This window comes from Hypanus sabinus, chromosome 3, assembly GCF_030144855.1.
Source record: "Hypanus sabinus isolate sHypSab1 chromosome 3, sHypSab1.hap1, whole genome shotgun sequence".
Taxonomy (NCBI): domain Eukaryota; kingdom Metazoa; phylum Chordata; class Chondrichthyes; order Myliobatiformes; family Dasyatidae; genus Hypanus; species Hypanus sabinus.
In genome coordinates this window covers 144,501,290-144,526,167 of record NC_082708.1, presented here as the reverse complement: position 1 = coordinate 144,526,167, position 24,878 = coordinate 144,501,290, and the positions used below count along the sequence as shown (strand labels likewise).

Genomic DNA, 24,878 nt, shown 5'->3' with positions numbered 1-24,878 from the left:
GCCTTTACTATAGATGCTTCATCAGAGGGATACCACACAAATAATGCTACAAAAGGATATGTTAAAGCAAAGGATCTAAGAGATTTTCCACAAATATATTTACAATCATCTGAATCAAGCAGAGCCAGAGATGCTGGTAGGTTAATGGAGGGAATTCCGTATCTTAGGGACCTTCCAAATGAAGGCATACACAATGATGGAGCAATTGAATTCAGGATCATCAAAAGGTCAGAATTGGAAGAGCAAAGTTACCTTAGAACTATCAAGATAAGCATGTTTGAAACTTCATTAATTGGAAACAAAGGGTTTGCTGAACAAGAAACCAATATCATCAGCAATCACAGAAGTGATGCTTGAATGGACGCAGTTTCCGTGAGCTGCCAGCAAAAAGTCGCTGTCTAGCACCAGTAGCTTCTTTTTAAAACTTTGATACTGTATGTACTTCAAGTTTTGAAGTTTATAAAGGGTAGCAAGAGTAAGGCTAACAAACAGTTCATTCCAAACAGTTAAGCCTAGGGACAATAAAATCATAGATGAGGAATCCAGCTGATGAGTTTAGAAAATAAAAATTTTGGATTTGAAAACAGGCTATCTATTGCACAGTTCTAGTGGACTTACATTGAACTCACAAGTGCAAAGACTCAAATTTTAAATTCCTGTCTAGTTTTAATTCCTTTGTAGCCTCTTCCAATACCAAATCATAAAGCCTTTGCCTAAACGTTACATTTCTCTTACGAAGAGCCTCTTATACACAACACCCTTGAAACCAGTGTTGACAGTTGTATCCTATCCTGTTTGTAATTTGTATAAATGGAATACCTGTAAGTGTTCAGCTTACTATCTCCTCGAAACAGGCCTACACTTCCCAACTCAGTATTTATTGTCCATATAACTATCAATAAAGCAGTTTCGCACATAATGCTAAAAGGAAAGGTAAAAAGAAAAAGAATACAATCTCCATTCTAGATACAATTGAACAAAATATGTTGAGCTCATCATGATCCATGCCTCATGACTGCTGCCCACTCTAGCTCCACAGTCGTACTAAGTTTTTTAAAAACTTGCTTGGCTCCACTGCTGCCCTTCGTTGAGGCACTGTGAGCTGTGAGTAACAACTAGGTCACTAATGGCGGGATCTTAAGCCCCATTCACAAAACACCTTGAGGCGTTTACAATCTGTACCATTGGGAAGGCCCTTTCAACTGTTCCTTGTCTGATAATCACATACATCTGGAAACGGTTGTTTAATTTATAATTTATTAAAATTGTAAATCCATTGAAAACATGAAAGAGCTATTAACTTACAACAGACACACATAGAAATAATAAAATTAAACCAACGTAAACCCTAACTTCTGATGGTCACCCATTCAAAATGCAGTTATGATTGCTGTAAAACCAGAAGGCCTGAAGCAAGTGCTCAGCGATTCACTGGACACTTCTACACAGAACCACAAGATTAACTGCAGAGCAACAGGATGGCTACCATATTTCTGTCTTTCATGTGTCGTTTCTCTGTCATGGAAACCCAAACAGAACATGGCAAAAAAACCATCAGGCATCCTCTTCCCCAAAATATGGCCAAAATACAAGTAAATACGTAAGCTATGGGTAATAAGGTTGTTACTTGCCAGGAGGTCAAAAAGACGATAATTTATTTAAGCTTTTTTATGAACCATGAAAAATAGCAAATTTTATTCTAAAACAGAAATTCAGTCACTATTCCTTTTTATTCCTCCATTTTCCGTTTTTATTTTAAGAATTCCAGAGTGTGTAGTTCAAATTTTGATATTCAGCTATTTGTCCACAATTTCAAATCAATGTTTTGAATCCATAATGCAAGATCATCTCACCTCTTGTCTGTACTGGATACCACATGTACCCTTCTGACCATGGCGACTGGCAAACTTATCTCCAATTTGTGGAATTCGGACAGATCTCACCTGCACACAAACAGCATGTGGGTTATACATTCCTAATGAAGTGAAAAGTGATATAATTTTCATCTGAATTTTTTATTCCAGATTTTGAGGCTCAACAGAAAGGTTATGAAAGTTACATCTGCACAAATTATATCAATGGTGTACAAACTAAAATTGCTCCATTGATGTACTGATCCAATATCAGCCTTGCAAATCCTCTTTCTTTTTGTCTCTCTCCCTTTCTGCGTGCGTGTACACATGTGCATGAGAGGGATGGGTTCCGCCAGGTTTCAGATGCCCAAGACACGCCGTACAATGACAGCAATCACCAAAAATATCAGCGCAGAAAGCTTGTCATGACGGCGCCCGAGTTAAGGGCGCGTGCACACACACATATATGTGTATATACTGGGTGCCAGGCAAATAACCTCTTCGTCAACATAAACAAGCCAAAGGAGATGGTTATCATCTTAAGGAGAACTAACCCCCCCCCATATTGATGGCACAGCAGTGGAAACTGCAAGCAGTTTCAGATTCCTGGGAGACCATGTCATACACAACCATTCATGGTTCCAGAGTCAAGAAAGCTCACCAACCCCTCTGCTTTAGGAGGAGGCTGAAGAGAGCTGGACTTTGCACATCCATACTCATGTTACTCTACAGATGTGCAGTAGAGAGCACCCTTAACAAGATGCATCACTGCTTGGTACATGTAGTCAAAACTGCCCAATGCATCACTGGAACCAGCCAACCTGTCATCAATACATATATACGGAAAGGTGCTGGAAAAGGGCCAGTAACATCATGAAGGATTCCATACACCCTGCTCTTGGACTGTTTGTCCCAATCCCATCAGGAATGAGGATACGTTTCATCCACAACAGGACTACCAGATTCACAAACTGTTACTTCCCCCAAGCAGTATAGTTGCCCACTAACTCAACCACTACTTTATTTCCTGCCTGTCCCCTTACGTACAGCCCAGCGTCATTTTATGGACAACAATCTACATATATAGGCTATCTTTTTATATTTATTGTTTCTTTTTATTATCAGTTTTCTTTATCTTTTGTGGGGTTTTTTTGTGCTGCATCAGATCCAGAGTAACAATTATTTGATCTCCTTACACTTGTGTATAGGAAATGACATTAAGCAATCTTGAATTTTTAATTCCAATATGGTAGGAATATGGCACATTTTAAACACATTTTGAGAGGGTGAAAGTAGGCATTCAATTTGAATCATAATGAAAACACTCCAACCATTTCTTTAGATGGGAAAGTCTAAATTCATTAACAGATGAGTGGCATCCAAGCTAGAATAGTGCTTTATATGCAGAACACATGAGAGATAGAGTTCTCATAAATCTACTGTCTTCGTATAATTAAACATTATTATAAATTTGGGAGATTTGACAACAGCTGGCTACTGCTGTTTTGTAGATTTTTCTTCATATAATATTCATACACGAAGTGGAGGTATTTAATTTTTGATTCTTGCCTGTCCATCAATAGCCAAATCATATTGAAATTTAGCCTAATTCCCAGAATACTGCTGCTGGAGGTTATAACGTTAACAATTGTCAAGAGAAGGTTAAACTACCTCTTGTTGATTGTCACTATTTTTGAGCAATTGTATGACGCAATGTTACTTACAACTTACTAGCTCAAACAGAAGGGACATGAATGTGAAGAATTACAAAAGCAGGTATTACCTCAATTGTCTGTAAACAGTACAACCTCTGACTTTGTAAAGAGGGAAGAACGCTGATGAAAAACTCAAGTTGAGTCCATGACCCAGGGAACCAAAGGGATTATAAACATGATCTCAGATACAACTGGTGCCCAAGAGCAGTAGTTATTTTCATCTTATAAGTTCCCAATGTCCAGTCACTGAAACTAAATAAAACCCCAAAATGCTGGATACACTATATAAGACAATATCTATGGAAAAAGATGCAGATCTGACATTTCATGTGGAAGAATCAACAGATGGCAGTCTTTGAAAAGTCTTTGAAAAGTCCTGAAAAGTTTTGTTTTCCACAGATGCTGCTCAATCATCTGAGTATTTCATTTTTATTTCAGATTGTCAGTATCAGCAGTTTATTGACTTTCATTCACTATTAACTTAAGTTTGACCAGCACTTCAGGGTTACATTTTAACTTGAGTGTAATGTGCAGTCACAAGCAGTCATTTTCCTCTTTAGAATTCTGTTTTAATTCATTTTTGATCAAAAGTTGCAAATGAGAAGTGGACCCAACCAAACCCAAACTGAGTATCAGTGAGTGGCTATGTGCTGTTTGACAGCAATGCTGACAGCCACATCTGTTACTCTAATTAACAGATTACTATGGCTATTTCAGCAGGTTGGGTTCCTCCTAATAATCATAGGACAGCAAGCTTCCAAAACAGATGAAAGGATAATCAAAATAGTGACAAATTTTATGCTATACAATCCCTATTCTAAGTTGAAGGATAAACCTAACTATCCATTCAATTCTTAAGCAATGATCGGCAAATCTTCTAAGAATTTCTTCAGTATTAAAACTGTTTTGCCTTGAATAAAAATTCCACTAAAACATGCACGAACAGTTTTCTGTGTATGTCCGGGAAAATCTCTAAAACTCTTATTGCCAAAATGCATTCTTACTTCATTTTGTAAAAATGTTGTGAAGGGATGACATATTGATGATTTGGTGTTTGAATAAAGAACTTAGAACTATAATTAAAAAGTTACCCTAATTTTGCAAAATTTGTATCCCTCTTGGTTTAGTGTTACCATGACCTGGTCCACAATACCGGTCTCACTCGTCCGCAGGAAGGTGCTGCAATCCCGCTTTGTGTACCGTCGGTTTGTGCTCTCAAGCTCATCTTCATTTTCTGGCAGAGTTACAGTTTTGCCAATGATTACATCATCCCCTGAAACCCGCACACCAGGTGCTATTAATCCATCTTCATCCAACTTCTCATAAATAGCATGCCTCATACCTATACCAAAGACACAAAGCAACAAGAAAAATAGCTGTCACGGAATCTGCTTTAGTTGAAACTGAATAACATGTCAGGAATTGTTTTTTTAATACCCACACTCGCATAATATTTGACTTCATTTTCTGCAGCAGTTTTAGTAATGAAACTTTAATTAAATAAAACTAATACATTTGTAAATTTAATGAATATATGTTTGATCAAAAGTGATCAAATATTTGTACAAGGGGTCATACAAAATGCTACTTTTGTCTTATATGGGACAAGCTATATTCAATTGCTACAAACTAGGAAAATATTAAATACACGATAGATCTGTCCATTTGTTCAGTTACGCTTCATGTGCCCTCAACAGATGTTCCACTAACAAGTCAACTCTGTTTGAACTGCAAATTCATACACATATAAGTTAGGACAGATCTGGACTGAAATACAACACTTTGGTATTTCAAGGTTCACACAAGCATTCTGGGCTTTGAGATGTGACCAAAAATGACAAGACTCCAATAAGATGTAAATACTTCGGAGTAAAGAGAAGATTTTCCTGGAAAACTGTAAGAGCCCAGCTTAACCTTTACTTTTATTGGAGAAAAGAGTACTTATTATCTCAATCTCAATGGAGTGTTAATCCATCCCACAAGACAAACCCAAACATTAAAATGTGAATAGGCAACACTTTACAATTCAGATCTCAATCATCAAAGTAAAAACAAATTCTGGCTCACCCTGGCAAGTTTCTCGTGTAGGCCTCTCAAATACCTCTTCCTGATCAAAACCCTTTTTCGATTCCTGCTCTTTATATGAACGGTAGAACACAGACCTAACAAACACAAATTTGGTTATTATGGAAAAGAAAAACATGGAAAAGCAGCAGTTTACATACATTTAAAGTACTGAAGATGTAAACAAGTTAAGCAAACCTGAAATAACCCCTGTCCACTGCAGACCGATTCATGATGACAGAATCTTCTTGGTTATAACCAGTATATGAAGCAATTGCTACTATAGAGTTTATACCTAAAAACATACAGAACAATGTGAAAATTTCCACAAGGCACATAATAATGTCCAGATCATTTTTGGACATTAAAGTATTTGTGAAAGTTGACAAGCTCAGTGTTTATACTGTAGTGTTATGTTCATGAAACACAGGTAATAAAGTGAACCACACACAAAATGCTGGAAGAACTAGTCAAGTCAGGCAGCATCTATGGAGGGAAACAAACAGTTGACATTTCCGACCAGAAATTAGGTGGGTAGATGGGGAGGGGAAGATGAAGTAAGAAGCTGGGAGATGATGGGTAGAATGAACTGGTAGTTACACCCTCTCCCCGCTTTTCTCTTATTTCATTCACCATTCTGGTTCCACTCTTATCTCTTCTCTTCCCTTTACCTGCCCATCACCTGCCTCTGGTTCCTCTCCTCCTTCCCTTTCTTCTATAGTCCACTGTCCTTTGATTTCTCCTTCAGCCCTTTACCTTTTGCACTTCTTACTTCCCAGTTTCTTACTCCTCCCCTACCCCTCACCCAACCACTTTTCCTCAGCTGATCTTATTACCTATCACTTGACAGCTTATACAGCTCCCCACCCCCGCCACCTTCCTTTCCAATCCTGATGAACGAACAAAACATTGACTGTTTATTGCCCCTTACAGATGCTACCTGACTTGCTGAGTTACTCCAACACTGTGTGTATTGCTCAGGTTTCCAGCATCTGCAGAATCTCTTGCATTTATAATGGAAAGTGAATTGCAAACTTAAAGTGTTAGGTTTAAACTGTAACATTGCCCTATAGTTATGAATAAAGGTAGCTGCTTTCAAAATAAGCTTCACAGTGAAAAGATTAAAATGAACACCAGATCACTGCAAATACATAATTTCTATTTCTGTAACTTCTTAAATGGCATTCATGTGTATGATCAGGGTTAACACAATAAAGAGATTTGGTTTTACTTCAACCATGCCATCTATACTGATTCCATGCACTTGTAACAAACATCTAGTTTAAAAACAATTTTATTAGTCACTTACCAGCTGGTAGCTCTCTGAATCGCAGGTACTCCATGGAGCGTGTTGTGACAAGTGGTTTCTGTGGATAGTACAGCACATGTGCCAGGGTGTCCATTCGCACATGGAAATTTGTAATATAAACTCCCATAGCTTGTTTACCCATAGCAGATTGATACGTATTTCTGGGAGACTAGAATAATAGATGGACAAGACAGCAAAACTGTAAATCTACCTTCAAATGAATGGCATTTCAGCATTAGTTTCATAGAACATATAATTAAAAATTTTCTACACCTCACTACAAATATAATACAACTAGAACTGATAGAACAGACAAAGACCCTTTCTGATAATCAATGGTGCTTTTTCTCTTAAATCAAAAGTTGTTAAATTACTAATAATAAATGAAAGGGACAGGAGGAAAACAAATATTGCATCTGAATTGGTGGACAACAATCTCAATAGGAACGTGCAAAGTCTGATCAGCATCAAATAGGAGAGGTAATTTGGAGGGGGAGTTAGCTCAAAAGGGTAGTGAATCTGAAAACACGTGTATATATATTTAAATAGTTTCACTGCACAGTGCTCTGAAAAGTAAACCCTATGTTACACCATCTCAGTATAGTTGGGAGGAAAGAAAATGAATTTTCAGACTGAAAAACTAAGAATGGTCAAAAAGGTTTAACACTTAGTTATCATATATTGAAAAGAAGAAAGGTGGTACATGGAATGTCTGGCTCTTTATGTCCAAAGTCACCTGCGCAATTCTTAGTTGGTGGATTCAGAAATTGGACTCATGAGCAGCTGCAACAGTTTCGGATCAGGGGACCTGTTCAAAAGGTCGATAAGAGAGCCAGGAAAATTACAGACAGCTTTATCCCCCTCCCACCCCCAACAAATCACTTCTTATGCAATACAAACATTGGCAGAGATTTGAACAGACATTCCTTTGGTGCCACCCAGTGGCCAAAGTGTGCAAATAAGAGTCATAGAGCTCAGAAATAGGCTCTTTGGCCCTACTGGCCCATGCCGATCAAAATTCTTAAAGAATGTCTCTGAACACTGTCTAGCCGCTATTCCGCAATGCCTTTCCTATCCATGTCCCTGCCCAAATGCCTTGTCTAGGGGCTGTTAATGTATCTTCCTCAACCACTTCTTCTGGTAGCTCCTTCAATATTAGAGTCATCTTCTATGTGAAATGGTTATCCCTCAGGTTTATATTAATCCTCTTCTCTCTTGCCCTAAGTCTATGTCCTCTACATTTCTTGATTCAACAATCCTAGGAAAATGACTGTGCATATGCAGGCCTTCAATATTCAATGCGTTTCAATGAGATCGCCCATCATTCTTCTAAATTCCAGCGAGTACAGGCCCAGCCAGAGCTATCAGACGCTCCGAGAAACATTCCTGTGAACCTCCTCTGAACCCTCTACAATCCCAGCACATCTTTTCTTAGTTAAGGGCCCCAAATACTGCTCACAATACTCCAAATGCAGTCTGAAATATACCTTATAAAGCCTCAGCATTACATCCTTATTTTTATATTCTAATCCTCTTGAAATAAATGCTAACATTCCTTTTGCCTTCCTTACTACCAACTCAACTTGCAAGTCAACCCTAAGGAAATTCTGCATGAGCACTTCCAAGTGCCTTCGCACCTCAGATTTCTGAATTTTCACGACGTTTGGAAAATAGTCAGTGCCTTATTTCTTCTACTAAAGTGCATGACTGTGCATTCCTGACACTATTCCATCTGCCACTTCTTTGCTCAATCTTCTAAGCTGTCCAAGTCCTTCTGCAGCCTCGCTGCTTCTTCAACACTAACCATTCCTCCATCTATCTTCATATCGTCCACAAACATAGCCACAAAGTTGTCAATTCTGTCATCCAAATCACTGACATAACTTGAAAAGAAGCAGTCCCAACAGCAACCCCTGCAGAATACAATTAGTCACCAGCAGCCAACAAGAAGGTCTCCTTTATTCCTACTCTTTACCTCCTGCCAGATAGCCAATCTTCTATCCATATTAGTATCTTTTCTATATCCTGGGTCTTGTTAAGCAGCCTCACACACAGCACTCTGTCAAAGAAATTCTGAAAATTTAAGCAAACATCCACTGACTCTGGTTTGTCTATCATGCCTATTGTCAAGCAAGATTTCCCCTTAAGGAAACCATGTTGACTTTGACCTATTTTATCATATACCTCCAAGTACCTGAAATGTCATACATAATACTCCAACATCTTCCCAACCACTGTTATCAGGTACATAATTTCCTTATTTTTTTGCCTCCATCCCTTCTTAAAGAGTAGAATGTTATCTTCCAGGATCAAGTGATTCTTGAAAGATCATTACTAATGCTTCCACAATCTCTTCAGCTACCTCCTTCTAAACGCTGGACTGTAATCCATCTGGTCCAGAATACTTATCTACCTTCAAATCTTTCAGCTCTCCAAGCATCTTCTCCTTAGCAATAGCAACTACACTCACTTCTTCCTTCTATACTCCTCTCGAATTTCTGGCATACTGCTAGTGTCTTCCAGTGTGAAGACTGAAGCAAAACACTTAAATCCATCCAGTTTTGCTTTGTACTCAATTACTCCTCACCAGCATCATTTTCCAGCAGCTCAACATCCACTCTCACTTATCTTTTACTCTTTATATATCTGTACAACGTACTGCGTATGTTAATCAAAATGGCTTCTTTGTTTTGTTAAGAGTAGGAATGCTTCTTTGTTATGATAAGTGCTTTCTCTCGTAGTTGTTTAACTTTAGAATTGCTGATAACGGGGATTGAATTCATTTGTTAACCAATGGGGAAATGTTATTTTGTTTCGTGGGTCTGGGAGCGGGGTTTTCGCGGAGTCGGGAAGAAGGTGGACGTGTTCTGCACTGCTCGGTCGACCACCACGGTGGTCCCAGGTGCAAGGACGTGGAGATCAGAGGAAAGTGACGAGGGGTTGAATGGTTCGATGGCTGAGCTCCAACAATGTGCACTAAACTGACTGAACTCTGGCGCCTGAAGTTTGGTGCCTTTTATTTTATTTTCCTTCATATATACTGTATTGTTAGTACTCATTTAGTTTTAGTAAAATCTTTAAAGTATATTCCATAACTGTATCAGGTGAGAGCTTGATATTGCGTGTGCGACGCAGCATTAACTTGATTCCCACAGTACCTGCGTATACGGGAGGCGGGGGGAGTCGGCGAGAGGCTGGGTTTTTTCCCCTAGACATATACCAGCCTGTTGGGCAAGTGTTACATATCTGAAAACACTTTTGGTATTTTCTTTTATATTACTGGCCTTCTTATCTTCATATTACACCTTTTCTCTCCTTAAGGCTTTTTAGCTGCCCTCTGCTAGTTTTTCAAAGTTTCCTAATTCTCTAGCTTCCCACTATTTTTTTGCTATATTAAATGCCCTCACTATTGTTTTTATGCTGCCCTTGATTTCCCTTGTCAGCCAGTGGTTTCCTCCTCCTTTTAGATTACTTCCAAATACCTCCCGGAAACTCCAGCTATTGCTGTTCTGCCTATTATTCCAATTTAATACTGATACAAGGAAATTGCAGATAAATGGATCATAAAAATGAAAAATCTTTAATCTTGAAGTTCACATTGCACTTCTCAATACAGAGGTCCTCTAACAATTTCAATATCCATAAACGCAGGCCTAAAAACAAAGAGAACTTTCAGAGAAAGTAAAATTGATTGTTTTGTCATGTTTTTAAAAAGATTTCAATAAGCTTGCTATGGGAAAGCTTAACCTCCTTTATTGGAAGCAGGCCAAAGTAGAAACATAGAAAATAGGTGCAGGAGTAGGCCATTTGGCCCTTCGAGCCTGCACCGCCATTCAGTGTGATCATGGCTGATCATCCAACACAGAACCCTGTACCTGCTTTCTCTCCATACCCCCTGATACTTTTAGCCACAAGGGCCATATCTAACTCCCTCTTAAATATAGCCAATGAACTGGCCTCAACTGTTTCCTGTGGCAGAGAATTCCACATATTCATCACTCTCTGTGTAAAGAAGTTTTTCCTCATCTCAGTCCTAAAAGGCTTCCCCTTTATCCTTAAGCTGTGACCCCTCGTTCTGGACTTCCCCAACATCGGGAACAATCTTCCTGCATCTAGCCTGTCCAATCCCTTTAGAATTTTATACGTTTCAATAAGATCCACCCTCAATCTTGTAAATTCCAGCGAGTATAAGTCTAGTCGATCCAGTCTTTCTTCGTATGAAAGTCCTGCCATCCCAGGAATCAATCTGGTGAACCTTCTCTGTACTCCCTCTATGGCAAGAATGTCTTTCCTCAGATTAGGGGACCAAAACTGCACACAATACTCCTCCAGGTGTGGTCTCACCAAGGCCTTGTACAAATAGTAATACAACAAAGTTTTCAAGAGCCAAATGAAAATTTTGATTAGTGAGTTGTGAAGAACAGGTAGAGTTTGTTATTCCAAAACTAAACTGAATTGAAAGTGAATTACTAATGAAAGTGAGTGAATCTATTGAAAAGTTGATTCCAGAGGTAACAGATGCCAGATAAAAGAGACATCAAGAGCTTAAAGTAATTTTCACTTGTACATGGCAATTTTGGTGTGCTTTCTTACTTCAGCGGTGGGCAAACTAGGAGAGGATTCTTAGGGGCAGGATTTACAATCACCTGGAGAAGTATAGTCTGTTAGGGATAGTCTGCACGGTTTTGAGAGTGGCAGGTCACTTCTTTGAGGAAGTGACAAAACAAACTGATGAAAGTAGTGAGTGGATGTGATATAAATAGCATTCAAAGTTCCCCATAGTAGCCATTCAGAATGTCAGGCAGCATGAGATCCAGATAAACTTGGTTATGTGATTGCCTTTTCCACTGACGGCTGAGGGTGGTAGTAGATTGAGCATATTCTGATCGGAGGGTGCTGACCAGTAGTGTTCCATAAGGATGTATTCTGGGATCCATGTTATTTCTGTTTTTACAAATGATTTGGATGAGGAAGTAGAAGGGTGGGTTGGTAAGGTGCAGATGACACAAAGTTTAGTGGTGTTCTGGATAGTGTAGAGGATTGCAGTAGGTTGCAATGGGTCACTGATTGGATGCAGAATTCAACTGAGAAGGAGCAGTTTGAGTTCAGTCAGAAAAGTGTGAAGTGATACACTTTGGAAGGTCGAATTTTATAGCAGAGTACTAGTTTAGTATCAGGATTCTTACTAGCGGTGGAACAGAAGAATCTTGGGATCTACGTCCACAGATACCTCAAAGGTCCCATACAAGTTGATAGGATGTTTAATTCAGCTTGTGGTGTGTTGGCCTGCTTGAGTTGGGGGGGGTGGGGAATTGAGTTTAAGAAACACGAGGGAATATTGCAGCTCTATACAACTCTAGTTAGACCACACTTTGAATGTTGTGTTCATTATAGGAAGGATGTGGAAGCTTTGGAGAAGGTGCAGAGGAGATTTACCAGAGTGCTAATAGAATTAAGAGAGTATTTCTTATATGTTGAGCGAGCTACAGATTTCCTCTTTGAAGTGAAAGAAGATGAAATATGACTTGATAGAGGTGTACATGATGATAAGAGGCATGTGTAAAGTGGACAGCCAAACTTTTCACTAGTGGTTTCCCTGTGGACAACACTGGTCAACACCCTCTGGGCAGAATATGCTCAGTCTACTAACCCCCTCTGCCTTCTGTGGACAAGGCAATTCTGAATCCATGCATCCAAGTTTCCTGGTTCCCATGCTCCCAGACTTTTTCCAGGTATAAATGGCTAATACAAGGAGGCATAATTTTAAGGTGCCTGGAGGGAAGAGTGAGAGAGAGAGAGAGAGTGTGTGTGTGTGTGTGTGTGTGTGTGTGTGTGTGTGTGTGTGTGTGTGTGTGTGTGTGTGTGTGTGTGTGTGTGTGTGTGTGTGTGTGTGTGTGTGTGTGTGTGTGTGTGTGTGTGTGTGTGTGTGTATGTATGTATGGTGGGGGGGGGGGGTCAGAGGTTTTTTTTACCATGTACACATACACAGAGTGGTGGGTGCATGGAATCTGTTGTCAGAGTTGCTGGTAGAGGCAGATATGTTAGGGAATTTATGAGAATCTGAGATAGGTGCATGGATGAATTAAAATTGGAGGGCTATGTGGGAGGGAAGGGTTAGATTGAACTTAAGAGTACATTAAAAGTTTGGCACGAAAATGCTTCTACTGTACTGTCCAATGTTCTATCCTTTGCTACCATTGAAATGTTGTTACATTAACTCAAATATAATGACAACTTTCTCTGGATGAAACTCAATCCGTGTGGTATTTGTTACATCTTTCAAGAGTTTACTCTTAAAGTCATCTTGGTTATGTTTAGTCTTACTCACCTGATTATGATCAGGGAATGGGATAATCGATGCACAAACACCAAGAATCATGGATGGATGAATCTCACAATGTGTATATGTTGAACAGTATGCAACACCTTTTTCTTGCAAGTCATCAGGAGTCATGGCCAGCATCACAGTTTCCTCTTCCAACGTATCAATATATTCTACCACACCACTCGCCACAAGATCCTGCCAGCTGAGGATGGAAATGAATTTAGTCAACACATTCAACCCAGTATTGAGTTTATTACTAATATCTTTACATGTACCAAGATACAGTGAAAAGCTTTTGTGTCATAAATATTATAATTATATCAAAGCAGTAAAAGGAAAAATGAATGTAGAACATGGTGCTGCAGTTACAGAGAAAGTGCAGTGCAATGTAGACAAGCAGACAAAGGACAAGGGCCATGACAAAAGTGATTGAAAGATTAGGAATTCATACTTTAATGCACAAGGGGTCCATTGCTGTCCTTGTCTGGTGGCTGATGCTCTCAGGCTTTTATATCTTCTCCCCAACAGGAGGGGGAGAAGAGAAAATAGGGTTGGATGAGTACTTGACCATGTTTGCAGCAGCAAGTGTACAAAAGGTAAATAGAGGGGAGGTTGATTTGCATGATGGACTTGGCCGTGTTCTCAACCCTTTGCTACTTCTTGCGTATTTGGGCAGAGCAACTGGCATATGAAGATGATAAATCCATCAAATACTAACACATATGGAAGAAACTTTCCATAGTGTAAGAAGAAACATTTATGCAAATTTATCAATTTCGGCTGTTTGTACAAAGCAACATCTGATGTACAGTCAGTGGCCACTTTATTAGGTACATCTGCTCTTTTAACACAAATATCTAATCAATCATGTGGCAGCAACTCGATGCAGAAAAGCATGCAGACATGGTCGAGAGGTTCAGTTGTTGTTGAGACCAAACATCAGAATGGGAAGAAATGTGATCTAAATGACTTTAACCATGGCTTGATTGTTGGTGCCAGATGTGGTGGTGTGCATATCTCAGATACCGCTGGCCTGGAATTTTAACGCACAACAGCCTCTAGAGGTTACAGAAAATGGTATGAGAAAGAAGAAACAGCCAGTGAGAGGTAGTTCTGTGGGCAAAACCGCCTTGTTAATGAAGGAGGTCAGAGAATTTTCAGACTGCTTCAAGCTAACAGGAGTCTATGCAGAAAAACATCTCCGAATGCACATGCTGAACCTTGAAGTGGATGGGCTACTTCAAGGAGGAGAACAGGAGGTATCTAATAAAGTGCCTAGTGAGTGTATATTGATAAGGTAATAATTAGCATACTGGCCAGCATAGCAAGGAGATTTTCCATGTGTCCTCTAGCTATTTAGGCAAGATCACTTATAAATATTTAACAGTAAATTATGTTCCAAATTCTCTAGAAAAGATGGGAGCTTTGGCAGTGCATTACAGTCAGTAGGGCATTGGTGTGTGAATCTGGATTTTTGTCATGTCTCTGAAGCTAGACTTGAATCTGTGATTGAAGTACTGTAGATGAATGATAGTTCAAAGTTGATTTATTATCAAAGTACATATATGTTGCCATATACTCCCTTGAGATTCATTTTCCTGCAGGGATTTACAGGAACGAACACAACAGAATTTTACAAATAACTATGCATAAGACTGATGAACAATCAATATGCAAAAAAAAACCTGTGCAAAATATAAAACTGAGAACATGAGTTTAACATGAGAATGAAGAGTAGTTGCGAGTGTGAACTACAAACTTTAGTGTTCTTTGGGCATTAGTAAACCTTTTCAGAGATGCAAATAAAGATATTTTTCCTCTAAAGTTGGCAAGCTGATTTAAAGAAGGGAATACAGTACTCTATTCTATTGCATCAAGTTTGAGGTAACGTAAATCATAACCCCAACCAAAAACTAAATTAAACAAACCAAACAGAAATCCAGCTTGCTGGAATATCTTAATAATTGGTTTTTAAAATAATATTTATTTGCTTTGCTCTGTGATCTTCCCTAAGCCACAAGCAAAAGCCAAAATGGTATTAATCAGCAAATACCAGTCAGACTTACAGTTGAAGACTACGTTAAAAAAAATGGAATTTAACAGTGTACAGTCTTAAGATTTTTAGAATAATACCTCTCAGCAGATTCTAATATACATTAAATTACATGGAACAAAACAAACACAGACATTAGGGTATGGTGCATAACAATATTTAGTTGGCATTTTTCTGGAGAACTCCTAAATAATAGTTATTTTTTGACCCCACTTAACTTTTTTTTTCAAATTATGTATTTAGCAAACTGGATGTAGGAAAAACATTTACATGGTGAAGGGGGCCAAAACCAAGGGTTTTAAACTTAAAAAATGAATTGTACAATTCAGGTGGGACATCTTTACTAACAGAATGGCTTGAATATGGAACCTGCTATCACATTGGTACTTGGAGGAGTTACTAGAGCCACCCAAGGGAAAGCCAAGTAAAATGCTTGAGAATGGGGACAGAAAGACAGGCTAAAGGGACTTGCAAAGGAAAAGTTCAGAAGCTGCTAACTGCACAAACTGCATACATACACAATGCTGGAAGAACTCAGCAGGTCAGGCAGCATCCGTGAGAAGAGTAGCCAACGTTTCGGGCCGAGACCCTTCATCATGCACAAACTGCATGTTTGATTCAATATATATATGGCCAAATTTATCATCTTTTTTAAAAAAAAGTGGTAAGCAGAAACTTGAAGAGCAAAGACATTTGTACTTTCTTAAGATTGCCCTGTTTTCCATCACATACCTGTAATTGTTATACTCTCGCTCTTTTAATTGATCAATGTGCCTTTTCTTTAGCAGCAGTTTCTGTTTCTCTACAATCAAAAGTGGGCGACAAATTCTACCTGCATCTGTATAAATCCGAATTTCACGTTCGCGGATATCTCTAACCATGGATACCTTTAGAAGAAAAACTCTTGTTAGTAAATTAGCGAACAACATCTCACAATTTTCTAAGTATTTTTATTAAATCTCATTCTCATTACATCTCATCGCACAAGTTTATAGCATAACACAAAAGATCCCTTCCACAGCATCTTTTGTGCAATGTTTTTCTTCTCTCTTTTTGCCTATATTTCATCTTTGTGTGTCACCTCTCTGCGGTCACATAAGCTCCACACAGACTATTTTAATGTATAACTCTAAGTAACAAGGATAACCTAAATATATCTATGGTCAGAAAAGGAGCTACGAAAACTTAGATAAAATGAAAATATGGAGAAAGGACAGGATAACAAAGGTCATGTAAAAAGAGACTAGAAACATTTATTCTTTGCAAATTAAAAGTATCAGCTGCAAAAACTAAAAGGGAAAGTACACCAACATTGGAAAGTGCACTTGATTTAAACTCTACCAATAAAGATTTGAGAATGTTGACATGACAATTTTGAGCAATAAAAAGCTTGTTCTTCAGCAAAGATAATGCATACATCTCCACTATCACTGGGAATAGAGACAAACTCAGAAAAGGCTTCATCTGGAATTTTGTCAATAGTAAATTAATTTGGTTGAAATCAGGCAATTATCCCAAGGTACACCCACAAAATGCTGGAGGAACTCAGCAGGCCAGGCAGTATCTATGGAAAAGAATACAGTTGATGTTTCAGGTCAAGATCTTTCATCAGGACTCCAAGGTGGTAGAGTACAGACTACTTTCTTATTCCAGTTCTTGAGACTAACAGAAAGTAAATTGGCAAAAAATCATCAGAGAGAAAGTATTTATCTTCATGAAAGGACAACTAAAGAATCTTAAATTAATAATCAAATCATTCATTGGGCGTGAGTCACTGTTTGAAGTAGCAAGACTGACGTCTTGCAGGGTGGGAACCATTTACGAACTTTTCAGCGGGAGTGAATTATTCTTTGAGCCAATAAAGGTGTAAGCAGAGCGACAACTTTTGGAGTGGGGCAGTGTTAAGAGTGGTCCGGCTTTGGCTCAACAGACTTGGGTAAAATACACGTAGGCTCTAAGTGAGTTTCCAGTAAGTTGCTTTTCTGTCAGTATATACTAGTGTATTGAAAATGGGTCCAGTTAGATGTATGTTCCTTGTGTGAGACGTGGGAATTTTGGGAGTCTCCCTGATTAACTACATCTGCATCAAGTGCACCAAACTGCAGCTCCTTAGAGAACATATTAATGAACTAGGACTGCTGCTCAATAACCGTCAGCTTATGGGAGGATGTGAAGGTGACAGACAGGAGCCACAAGGAGGCAGTCACTCCTAAGCTGTAGGGCACAGGTACCTGGGTAATTGTCAGAAAAGTGAAAGGGAATAGAAAGCCAGTGCAGAGTGTCCCTTTGGCCATTCCCCTCAAAAATGTATGCCACTTTACATAATGTTTGTTGGGGGGGGAGGGGTCCTACCAGGGAGAAGCAGCAGCAAGCAGGTCTCTGGCATGGAGTCTGGATCTGCAGCTCATAAGGGAAGGGAGGCAGAGGGAGAGCTGTAGTGATAGGGGATTCATTGGTTAGGGGAACAGAAATGAGGTTCTCAAGTCAAGTCGAGTAGCTTCTTATTGTCATTTCAACCATAATTGCTGGTACAGTACAAAGTAAAAATGAGACGTTTTTCAGGACCATGGTGCTACATGAAACAGTACAAAAACTACACTGAACTACGTGAAAACAACACAGAAAAAAACTACACTAGACTACAGACCTACCCAGGACTGCATAAAGTGCACAAAACAGTGCAGGCATTACAATAAAATAAACAAGACAATAGTCACAGTAGAGGCAGTAAGTTGGTGTCAGTCCAGGCTCTGGGTATTGAGGAGTCTGATAGCTTGGGGGAAGAAACTGTTACAAGGACTGGTTGTGAGGGGCCCAATGCTTCGGTGCCTTTTCCCAGATGGCCGGAGGGAGAAGAGTTTGTATGAGGGATGCGTGGGGCCCTTCATAATGCTGTTTGCTTTGCAGATGCAGCATGTAGTGTACAGGTCTGTAATGGCGGGAAGAGAGACCCCAGTGATCTTCTCAGCTGACCTCATTATCTGCTGCAGGGTCTTGCGATCTGAGATGGTGCAATTTCCAAAACAGGCAGTGATACAGCTGCTCAGGATGCTCTCAATACAACCCCTGCAGAATGTGATGAGGATGGGAGGGGCGGGGGTGGGAGATGGATTTTACTCAGCCTTCGCAGAAAGCAGAGATGCTGCTGGGCTTTCTTTGCTATGGAGCTGGTGTTGAGGGACCAGGTGAGATTCTCTACCAGGTGAACACCAAGAAATCTGGTGCTCTTAACGATCTCTACTGAGAAGCCGTCGATGCTCAGCGGGGAGTGGTCGCTCCATGCCCTCCTGAAGTCAACAACCATCTCTTTTGTTCTGTTCACATTCAAAGACAGATTACTGGCTTTGCATCAGTCAATTAGCCGCTGCACCTCCTCTCTGTATGCTGACTCATCGTTCTTGCTGATGAGCCCCACCACGGTCATGTCATCAGCCAACTTGATGATGTGGTTCAAGCTGTGTACTGCAGCACAGTCAAAATGCTGGTGGAACACAGCAGGCCAGGCAGCATCTATAAGGAGAAGCACTGTCAACGTTTCGGGCCGAGACCCTTCTCCAGGACTAACTGAAAGGAAAGATACTAAGAGATTTGAAAGTAATGGGGGGAGGGGGAAATGCGAAATGTTAGGAGAAGACCGGAGGGGGTGGGATGAAGCTAAGAGCTGGAAAGGTGATTAGCAAAAGTGATACAGAGCTGGAGAAAGGAAAGGATCATGGGACAGGAGGCCTCAGGACAAAGAAAGGGGGAGGGGGGAGCACCAGAGGGAGATGGAGAACAGGCAGAGTGATGGGCAGAGAGAGAAAAAAAAACAAACAACTAAATATGTCAGGGATGGGTTAAGAAGGGGAGGAGGGGCATTAACAGAAGTTAGAGAAGTCAATGTTCATGCCATCATGTTGGAGGCTACCCAGCTGGTATATAAGGTGTTGTTCCTCCAACCTGAGTTTGGATTCATTTTGAAAGTAGAGGAGGCCATCGACAGACATATCAGAATGGGAATGGGACGTGGAATTAAAATGTGTGGCCACTGGGAGATCCTGCTTTCTCTGGCAGACAGAGCATAGATGTTCAGCGAAACAGTCTCCCAGTCTGCGTCGGGTCTCACCGATATATAAAAGGCCACACTGGGAACACCAGATGCAGTACACCACACTAGCCGACTCACAGGTGAAGTGTGAGAACAAGAGCACCAGATGGAAGAGTGGTTATGAACAAAGATGCTGTTAAGCCTACATACTATCAACACTGACGCACCTCAGAGGTGTGTGCTTAGCCCACTGCTCTACTCTCTCTATACCCATGACCGTGCTAGGCTTAGCTCAAATACCATCTATAAATTTTCTGATGATACAATCAGTGTTGGTAGAATCTCAGATGGAGATGAGAGGGCATACAGGAGCAAAATATACCAAGTAGGGGAGTGGTGTTGCAGCAACACCACTCAACATCAGTAAGATGAAGGAGCTGATTGTGGACTGCAGGAAGGGTAAGACATAGAAAGACATACCAATCCTCATAGAGGGATCAGAAGTGGAGAGAGTGAGCAGTGCAAGACCTAATCTTGTCCCAACATATAGATGCAGCTATAGAGAAGGCAAGACAACGACTATACTTCATTAGGAGTTTGAAGAGAATTGGTATGTCAACAAACACATGCTCAAAAACTTCTTTAGATGTACTGTGGACAGCATTGTGACTGGCTGCATCACTATCTGGTATGGAGGGTGAGGGGCTAGTGCACAGGACCGAAAGAAGCTGCAGAGGGTTTTAAATTTAGTAAGTTCCATCTTGGGTACAAGCCTACAAAGTACCTAGACATCTTCAAGGAGCGGTGTCTCAGAAAGGCAGCATGCATTATCAAGGACCCTCAGCATGCCCTTTTCTCATTGTTACCATCAGGCAGGAGGTACTCAAGGGAGGTTGGTCAATAAGGTTCAGCTGTAGACTAGATGGGTCGAAGGGCCTGTTTCTGTGCTGTAGCATCATATGACCCTATTACAGCTACAAAATGAGCTTGATTCAAGTTTTCTGTCATAAAAGCCACTGGAAAAGATCATCTATGATTTTAAAGGTTACACGAGATTCTACCAGTCTAGTCCAGTACCATGAAACTGTTTTGAACAGATGTAGAAAAACAATTTCCAAGTTTAAAAATAAACTGCTTTAACAAATTTTAAAACTTAATCCCAAATGTTTTCTTTTGTTTTCAAAAAGATATTGACATGGGTTAAGTAAGAAGCAGTGAAGCATATTTTTCCCATATCCTATTCCAAACTCTTTTAGGTACATGGACAATCTTAATGCCAAACAAACTGCCTTTATAATAATTGGATAGCACGCCAGCAATGAAAAGATATATCAAATTTGATTTTATGAATGAGGGTGTAATTAGCCTCCAAGATACAATTAAAGTAAAAGATCTAATCTCTGAGTAGAAAAAGATATTTGGAGTACCTCAGATACAATGATGTCCATCTGACGTCTAAGCTTTCTTAGCGTAGTCATCAACTGGTCAGGATCTTTATGTATACCAACCCAACAACCATTGACAAAAATCTTTGTAGCACTAAGGGAGATAAAAATGGAGAACATTTTTTTTAAATATATTTAATGCCTCAGGCAAATATTTTGGAAATAAAGTCCATGAGCTGATTCATATATGAATCATTGCAGGGTATCAAGTTACTCCAAGGCTAACCATGCCTTCATACAATGCTATGCAAACATTTACATTTCTATTCTTCAGAGTCAATGGTTACTACTGTAGTTATTTTTTTCTAAATACATGGGTGCCACAGTAGTGTGATGCTATTACAGCTCAGGCCTTTGGCATTTGGAATTGAATTCCAAGGCCATTGGTAAGGAGACTGTACATTAGTGGTCGCCAACCCATCGATTGCGATTGACTAGTCTATCTTTGAGACTTTCTCAGTAGATCCCGAGAAAAAATGAAAAATAAATACACAAATACCATTGAGAGATTGTTTCCAGGTTGCAGGGTTTTAGTTCCATTCTTTCTGCCCAGTGCGCATGTTTGTAGCTCCCCTGCCATGCACTACAGTGTACTTTAGTGTCCCCAACCACCGGGCCACAAGGAAACGATGAGTCAGCTGCACCTTTCCTCATTCCGTCATGCCCACTGTTGAACTTGAATACACACGTGATTATTAGCCAAGTGCGTCAGGGATCACTGGTTGGCCTCGAGTAACCAGCCACTTTGCGCAGCTGGTGAGAAGTGCCGTTGCTACTGCCCTGGAGCGCGGACAGATGGGTGCCGCCTCTAAACCTGTTTAGCACACCAAATATTCGTGGGGAACCTGGTGCTAAAATATTCATAGACAACCTAATTCGGGCTCAGGGTTTCATAAGCAACAGAGCAGCTACCTCGCTGCGATCTACTGAAACAAACTTTTGTCGGCCGATAGACCTTCCAAGGGAGGGCGGACGTGCGCCCTGTCATACTCCTCGCTCCGTTGGTCGCTCTCTCCAGACTGCGACCGCCGCAGCCCCGGCACGGGAACAGCCACACCTGGTTAAGGGGGCTGGTGGTGGACAGGCAGGAGGCTGGAGCTCAGGCCCAGAGGCTGTATAATGAGGCAATGAAGCCTTCAAAACTCCTTCAGTACCTTGAATCCAAGCACCCTGCACTTAAAGACAAACCCGTTCAGTATTTTTCCAGCAGAAAAAACGTGAGCAAGTGGGACAGCATCTGAGAGCCACGTAAACTAAATTGCGGAATAGACTGGACATAAGGAACCCGCTTCGAGTATCGCTGTATTCCTTTTGCGTTTAACACCCCCCCCACCCCCGTCGACCACTCCGTAAGAATATTGTCAATGTTAAACTGGTCCACGGTGCAAAAAAAAGGTGGTCATACATTATTTCTACTTCCGGGTTGCAGGGTTTTACTTTCAGTCTTTTCTGCCCCGGTGCACATGCATGTAACTAATCGATTTGGAGTCAATCTTGCCTTTCACTAAGGCCGAGGTAGGGGATCTTAGGCTTAAAAGGGTTGGTGACCACTACTGTACATCCTCCCCATGGAATGTGCTTGTTTTCTCCTATTTCCTCCCACTGTCAAAAGACGTACTAGTTAGTAGGTCATTTGGTCATTGTAAACTGTCCCGTTACAAGTTAGGGTTAAATCGGGGTTTGCTGAAGTGGCTCAGCTCAAACGGTACACAAGGGCCTATTCCACATTAGATCTCTTTTAAAAAAAAGACAATCTGTTACTCTCACGTACTCCGCAATAGCAGCAGGAGAAATTTCTTCAAGATTTTCCATACTCCACTCCTCCAAGAACTCCAAAATGGGTGAGGGCTGAGATCCAACAGAAATGTAAGCCATTAAAGCCAGATTTTTCACTAGTCCAACAGCATGACCCTGAAACAACACAGTAAGATATTATATTTAAACATACAACTGCACATTTCATTATTTGACTAAAATATCAATGTAACCAACTCAGAGCTGTACATCCCAGTCAAAAAATACAAGAACAAACTAACAGAAATACAGGTTTTATTTTCAATGCAACTAAAACAGTTAGAATATTATCCATCTTCTCTTCAAGGCCCAGGTTAGGAGAGAGCACTTTAGTATTCCTATAACATTCTTAGTTAACACAAAGGGTCGCATTGCACTGGTCTCTATTCACAACCAGGATTTGCTGCCTGCTGTCCAGTAATACGCACACTCACCTGAGCTGAGGAATGTAGAGTCAGGTAACATCTCTGGAGGTGAGGCGACAGTTAACATTCCAGAGTGAGATCCTCCATCAGGAGCCGATGCAGGGCCTCGATCTGAAACATCTACTGTCATCTCCAGAGATGCTGTCTGACCCACTGAGTTCCTCCAGCAGTTTATTTTTCAGTCCTGATTCCAGTCATTGTGTTCCCTTCTCAGTATAACTAATAACTGTCATTAATTTTATATGCCATGCTCATTTGCATACCAGTCTTATTTTGGTGATATCTCTGCTTTGCTCACATGCCCCCTAGTGTCTCTGAGACATATTTTGACTCAACAAACCACCAGTGGATGTACAAAACTGATGAAAATGATAATTTTTATTTTCATTGACTAAAATACTTGAACTTACCTCTGGTGTCTCAGCAGGGCAAATCATACCCCACAGTGTATTATGAAGCTGTCTAGGTTTTGCCAGCTTCCCATCTCTTCCAATTGGAGAGTTAAGACGACGAAGATGAGAGAGGGTTGAAGCAAAAGTCAAACGGTTCAACACCTATTTGCAATTGAATAGTTAAATAATCAATCCGAGGTTGTATTTTTAGAAATTGCACACTTCATCAAATCCTGAGACCTGCTGTTTTTTTACTGTACCTTCAGAAAAAGTTCATTTTATACATATATGAAAGGTTTTTGTTAAAACAATGCTTGAAGGTATGCATTAATACTTTTGGGGTCTTTTGATAATTGCTTGTATAGGAGACAACAGAAGTTGAAGTAAATTTTTGGTTACCGCTTCTTGTTTTCGATATGCCCAACAAATGGGGGTTGGGGGAAAAAAGAGATTTAGACAAAATGCCAGCAAACACACACAAAATGCTGGAGGAATTCAGCAGGCTAGGCAGCATTTATGGAGAAAAAGAAAGAGTACAGTCAACATTTCAGGCCGTGACCCTTCAGTAGGACATATTTTCCATAGATATTGTCTAGCTTGCTGAGTTCCTCCAGCATTTTGTGTGCGCTGCTTGGATTTCAAGCAACTGCAGATTTTCTCCTGTTTTGTGATTGAACAAAATACATACTTAAGTGTGGGTACAAGCTAATTTTGTTTTCATTAAGTATAGGGAATGTACAAATAGGATGAATCGAATAGACAGTTTTTTTTGAGAGGGGTACGTGCACATGAGGTCAATTCTAAAATGAAAATAAGACTACAGCCTCCTACAATTTAGCCAGCAAGCTTCAACATGACTACCCTCACCACTGCCACATGAAGCATTATTTTCCAGAACTTTATATTGATTGGCAGGCTCAAATATTTTTAAGTTCTTTTGGCACTTTTTCTTCACCAGATGTGGCCATCTCTGCTTTAGTTACATACTCATCTCAATGACCAAAGAGGAGACAAATTTATGGAATCAGATTGACACAGATCTGTGTAAAGTGGACTGATATACAAGATGATCCTAAAAATTGAACATTACTGAAGTTACCACAATTTTACTCGGGTTGCATTCACTATCACAGGAAACATTTATTAGCTTACCAGCAAAACATTATCTGAAGAATATTTATATATACAAAAAAATGTATGTTTCTGTAGAAGAATTTTACCTGAGATACACCAGCTCTGGCTTGATGAGCCTTCTTTTGATCTCCCCAATTTCCTGTTGCAAGTGAATATTTCAGCCCATCAGAAATAATCCGCGTTTTGATTGCTAATTCCAGGTTAAAATCTTTCCCTCTGTCTATAAACTTCTGTGAGTATATCCGGACTTCTTTCAGTAGGTTCTTAAACATGCTGAAGATGACAATTTGAACCATAATTTTACTTTGCTTGTAGATGCGTTTATTACAAAAAGGTAATTAC

The 24,878-nt window shown here is 40.0% G+C and overlaps 1 protein-coding gene across 1 annotated transcript in view; it reads right to left on the bottom strand.

Annotated features, from left to right (window-relative positions):
* The window catches only part of polr2b (RNA polymerase II subunit B), a 58,865-nt gene that overhangs the window by 6,670 nt on the left and 27,317 nt on the right, over positions 1 to 24,878 (bottom strand). The window contains exons 10-20 of the mRNA XM_059965290.1: positions 24,623 to 24,809; positions 23,421 to 23,564; positions 22,563 to 22,702; positions 20,774 to 20,885; positions 16,052 to 16,206; positions 13,270 to 13,468; positions 6,942 to 7,110; positions 5,831 to 5,927; positions 5,636 to 5,730; positions 4,660 to 4,910; positions 1,854 to 1,943 (exon numbers count right to left, since the gene is read on the bottom strand). Coding sequence (XP_059821273.1) covers positions 1,854 to 1,943; positions 4,660 to 4,910; positions 5,636 to 5,730; positions 5,831 to 5,927; positions 6,942 to 7,110; positions 13,270 to 13,468; positions 16,052 to 16,206; positions 20,774 to 20,885; positions 22,563 to 22,702; positions 23,421 to 23,564; positions 24,623 to 24,809 — 1,639 coding nt within the window. The remainder of the gene's footprint in view (positions 1 to 1,853; positions 1,944 to 4,659; positions 4,911 to 5,635; positions 5,731 to 5,830; positions 5,928 to 6,941; positions 7,111 to 13,269; positions 13,469 to 16,051; positions 16,207 to 20,773; positions 20,886 to 22,562; positions 22,703 to 23,420; positions 23,565 to 24,622; positions 24,810 to 24,878) is intronic.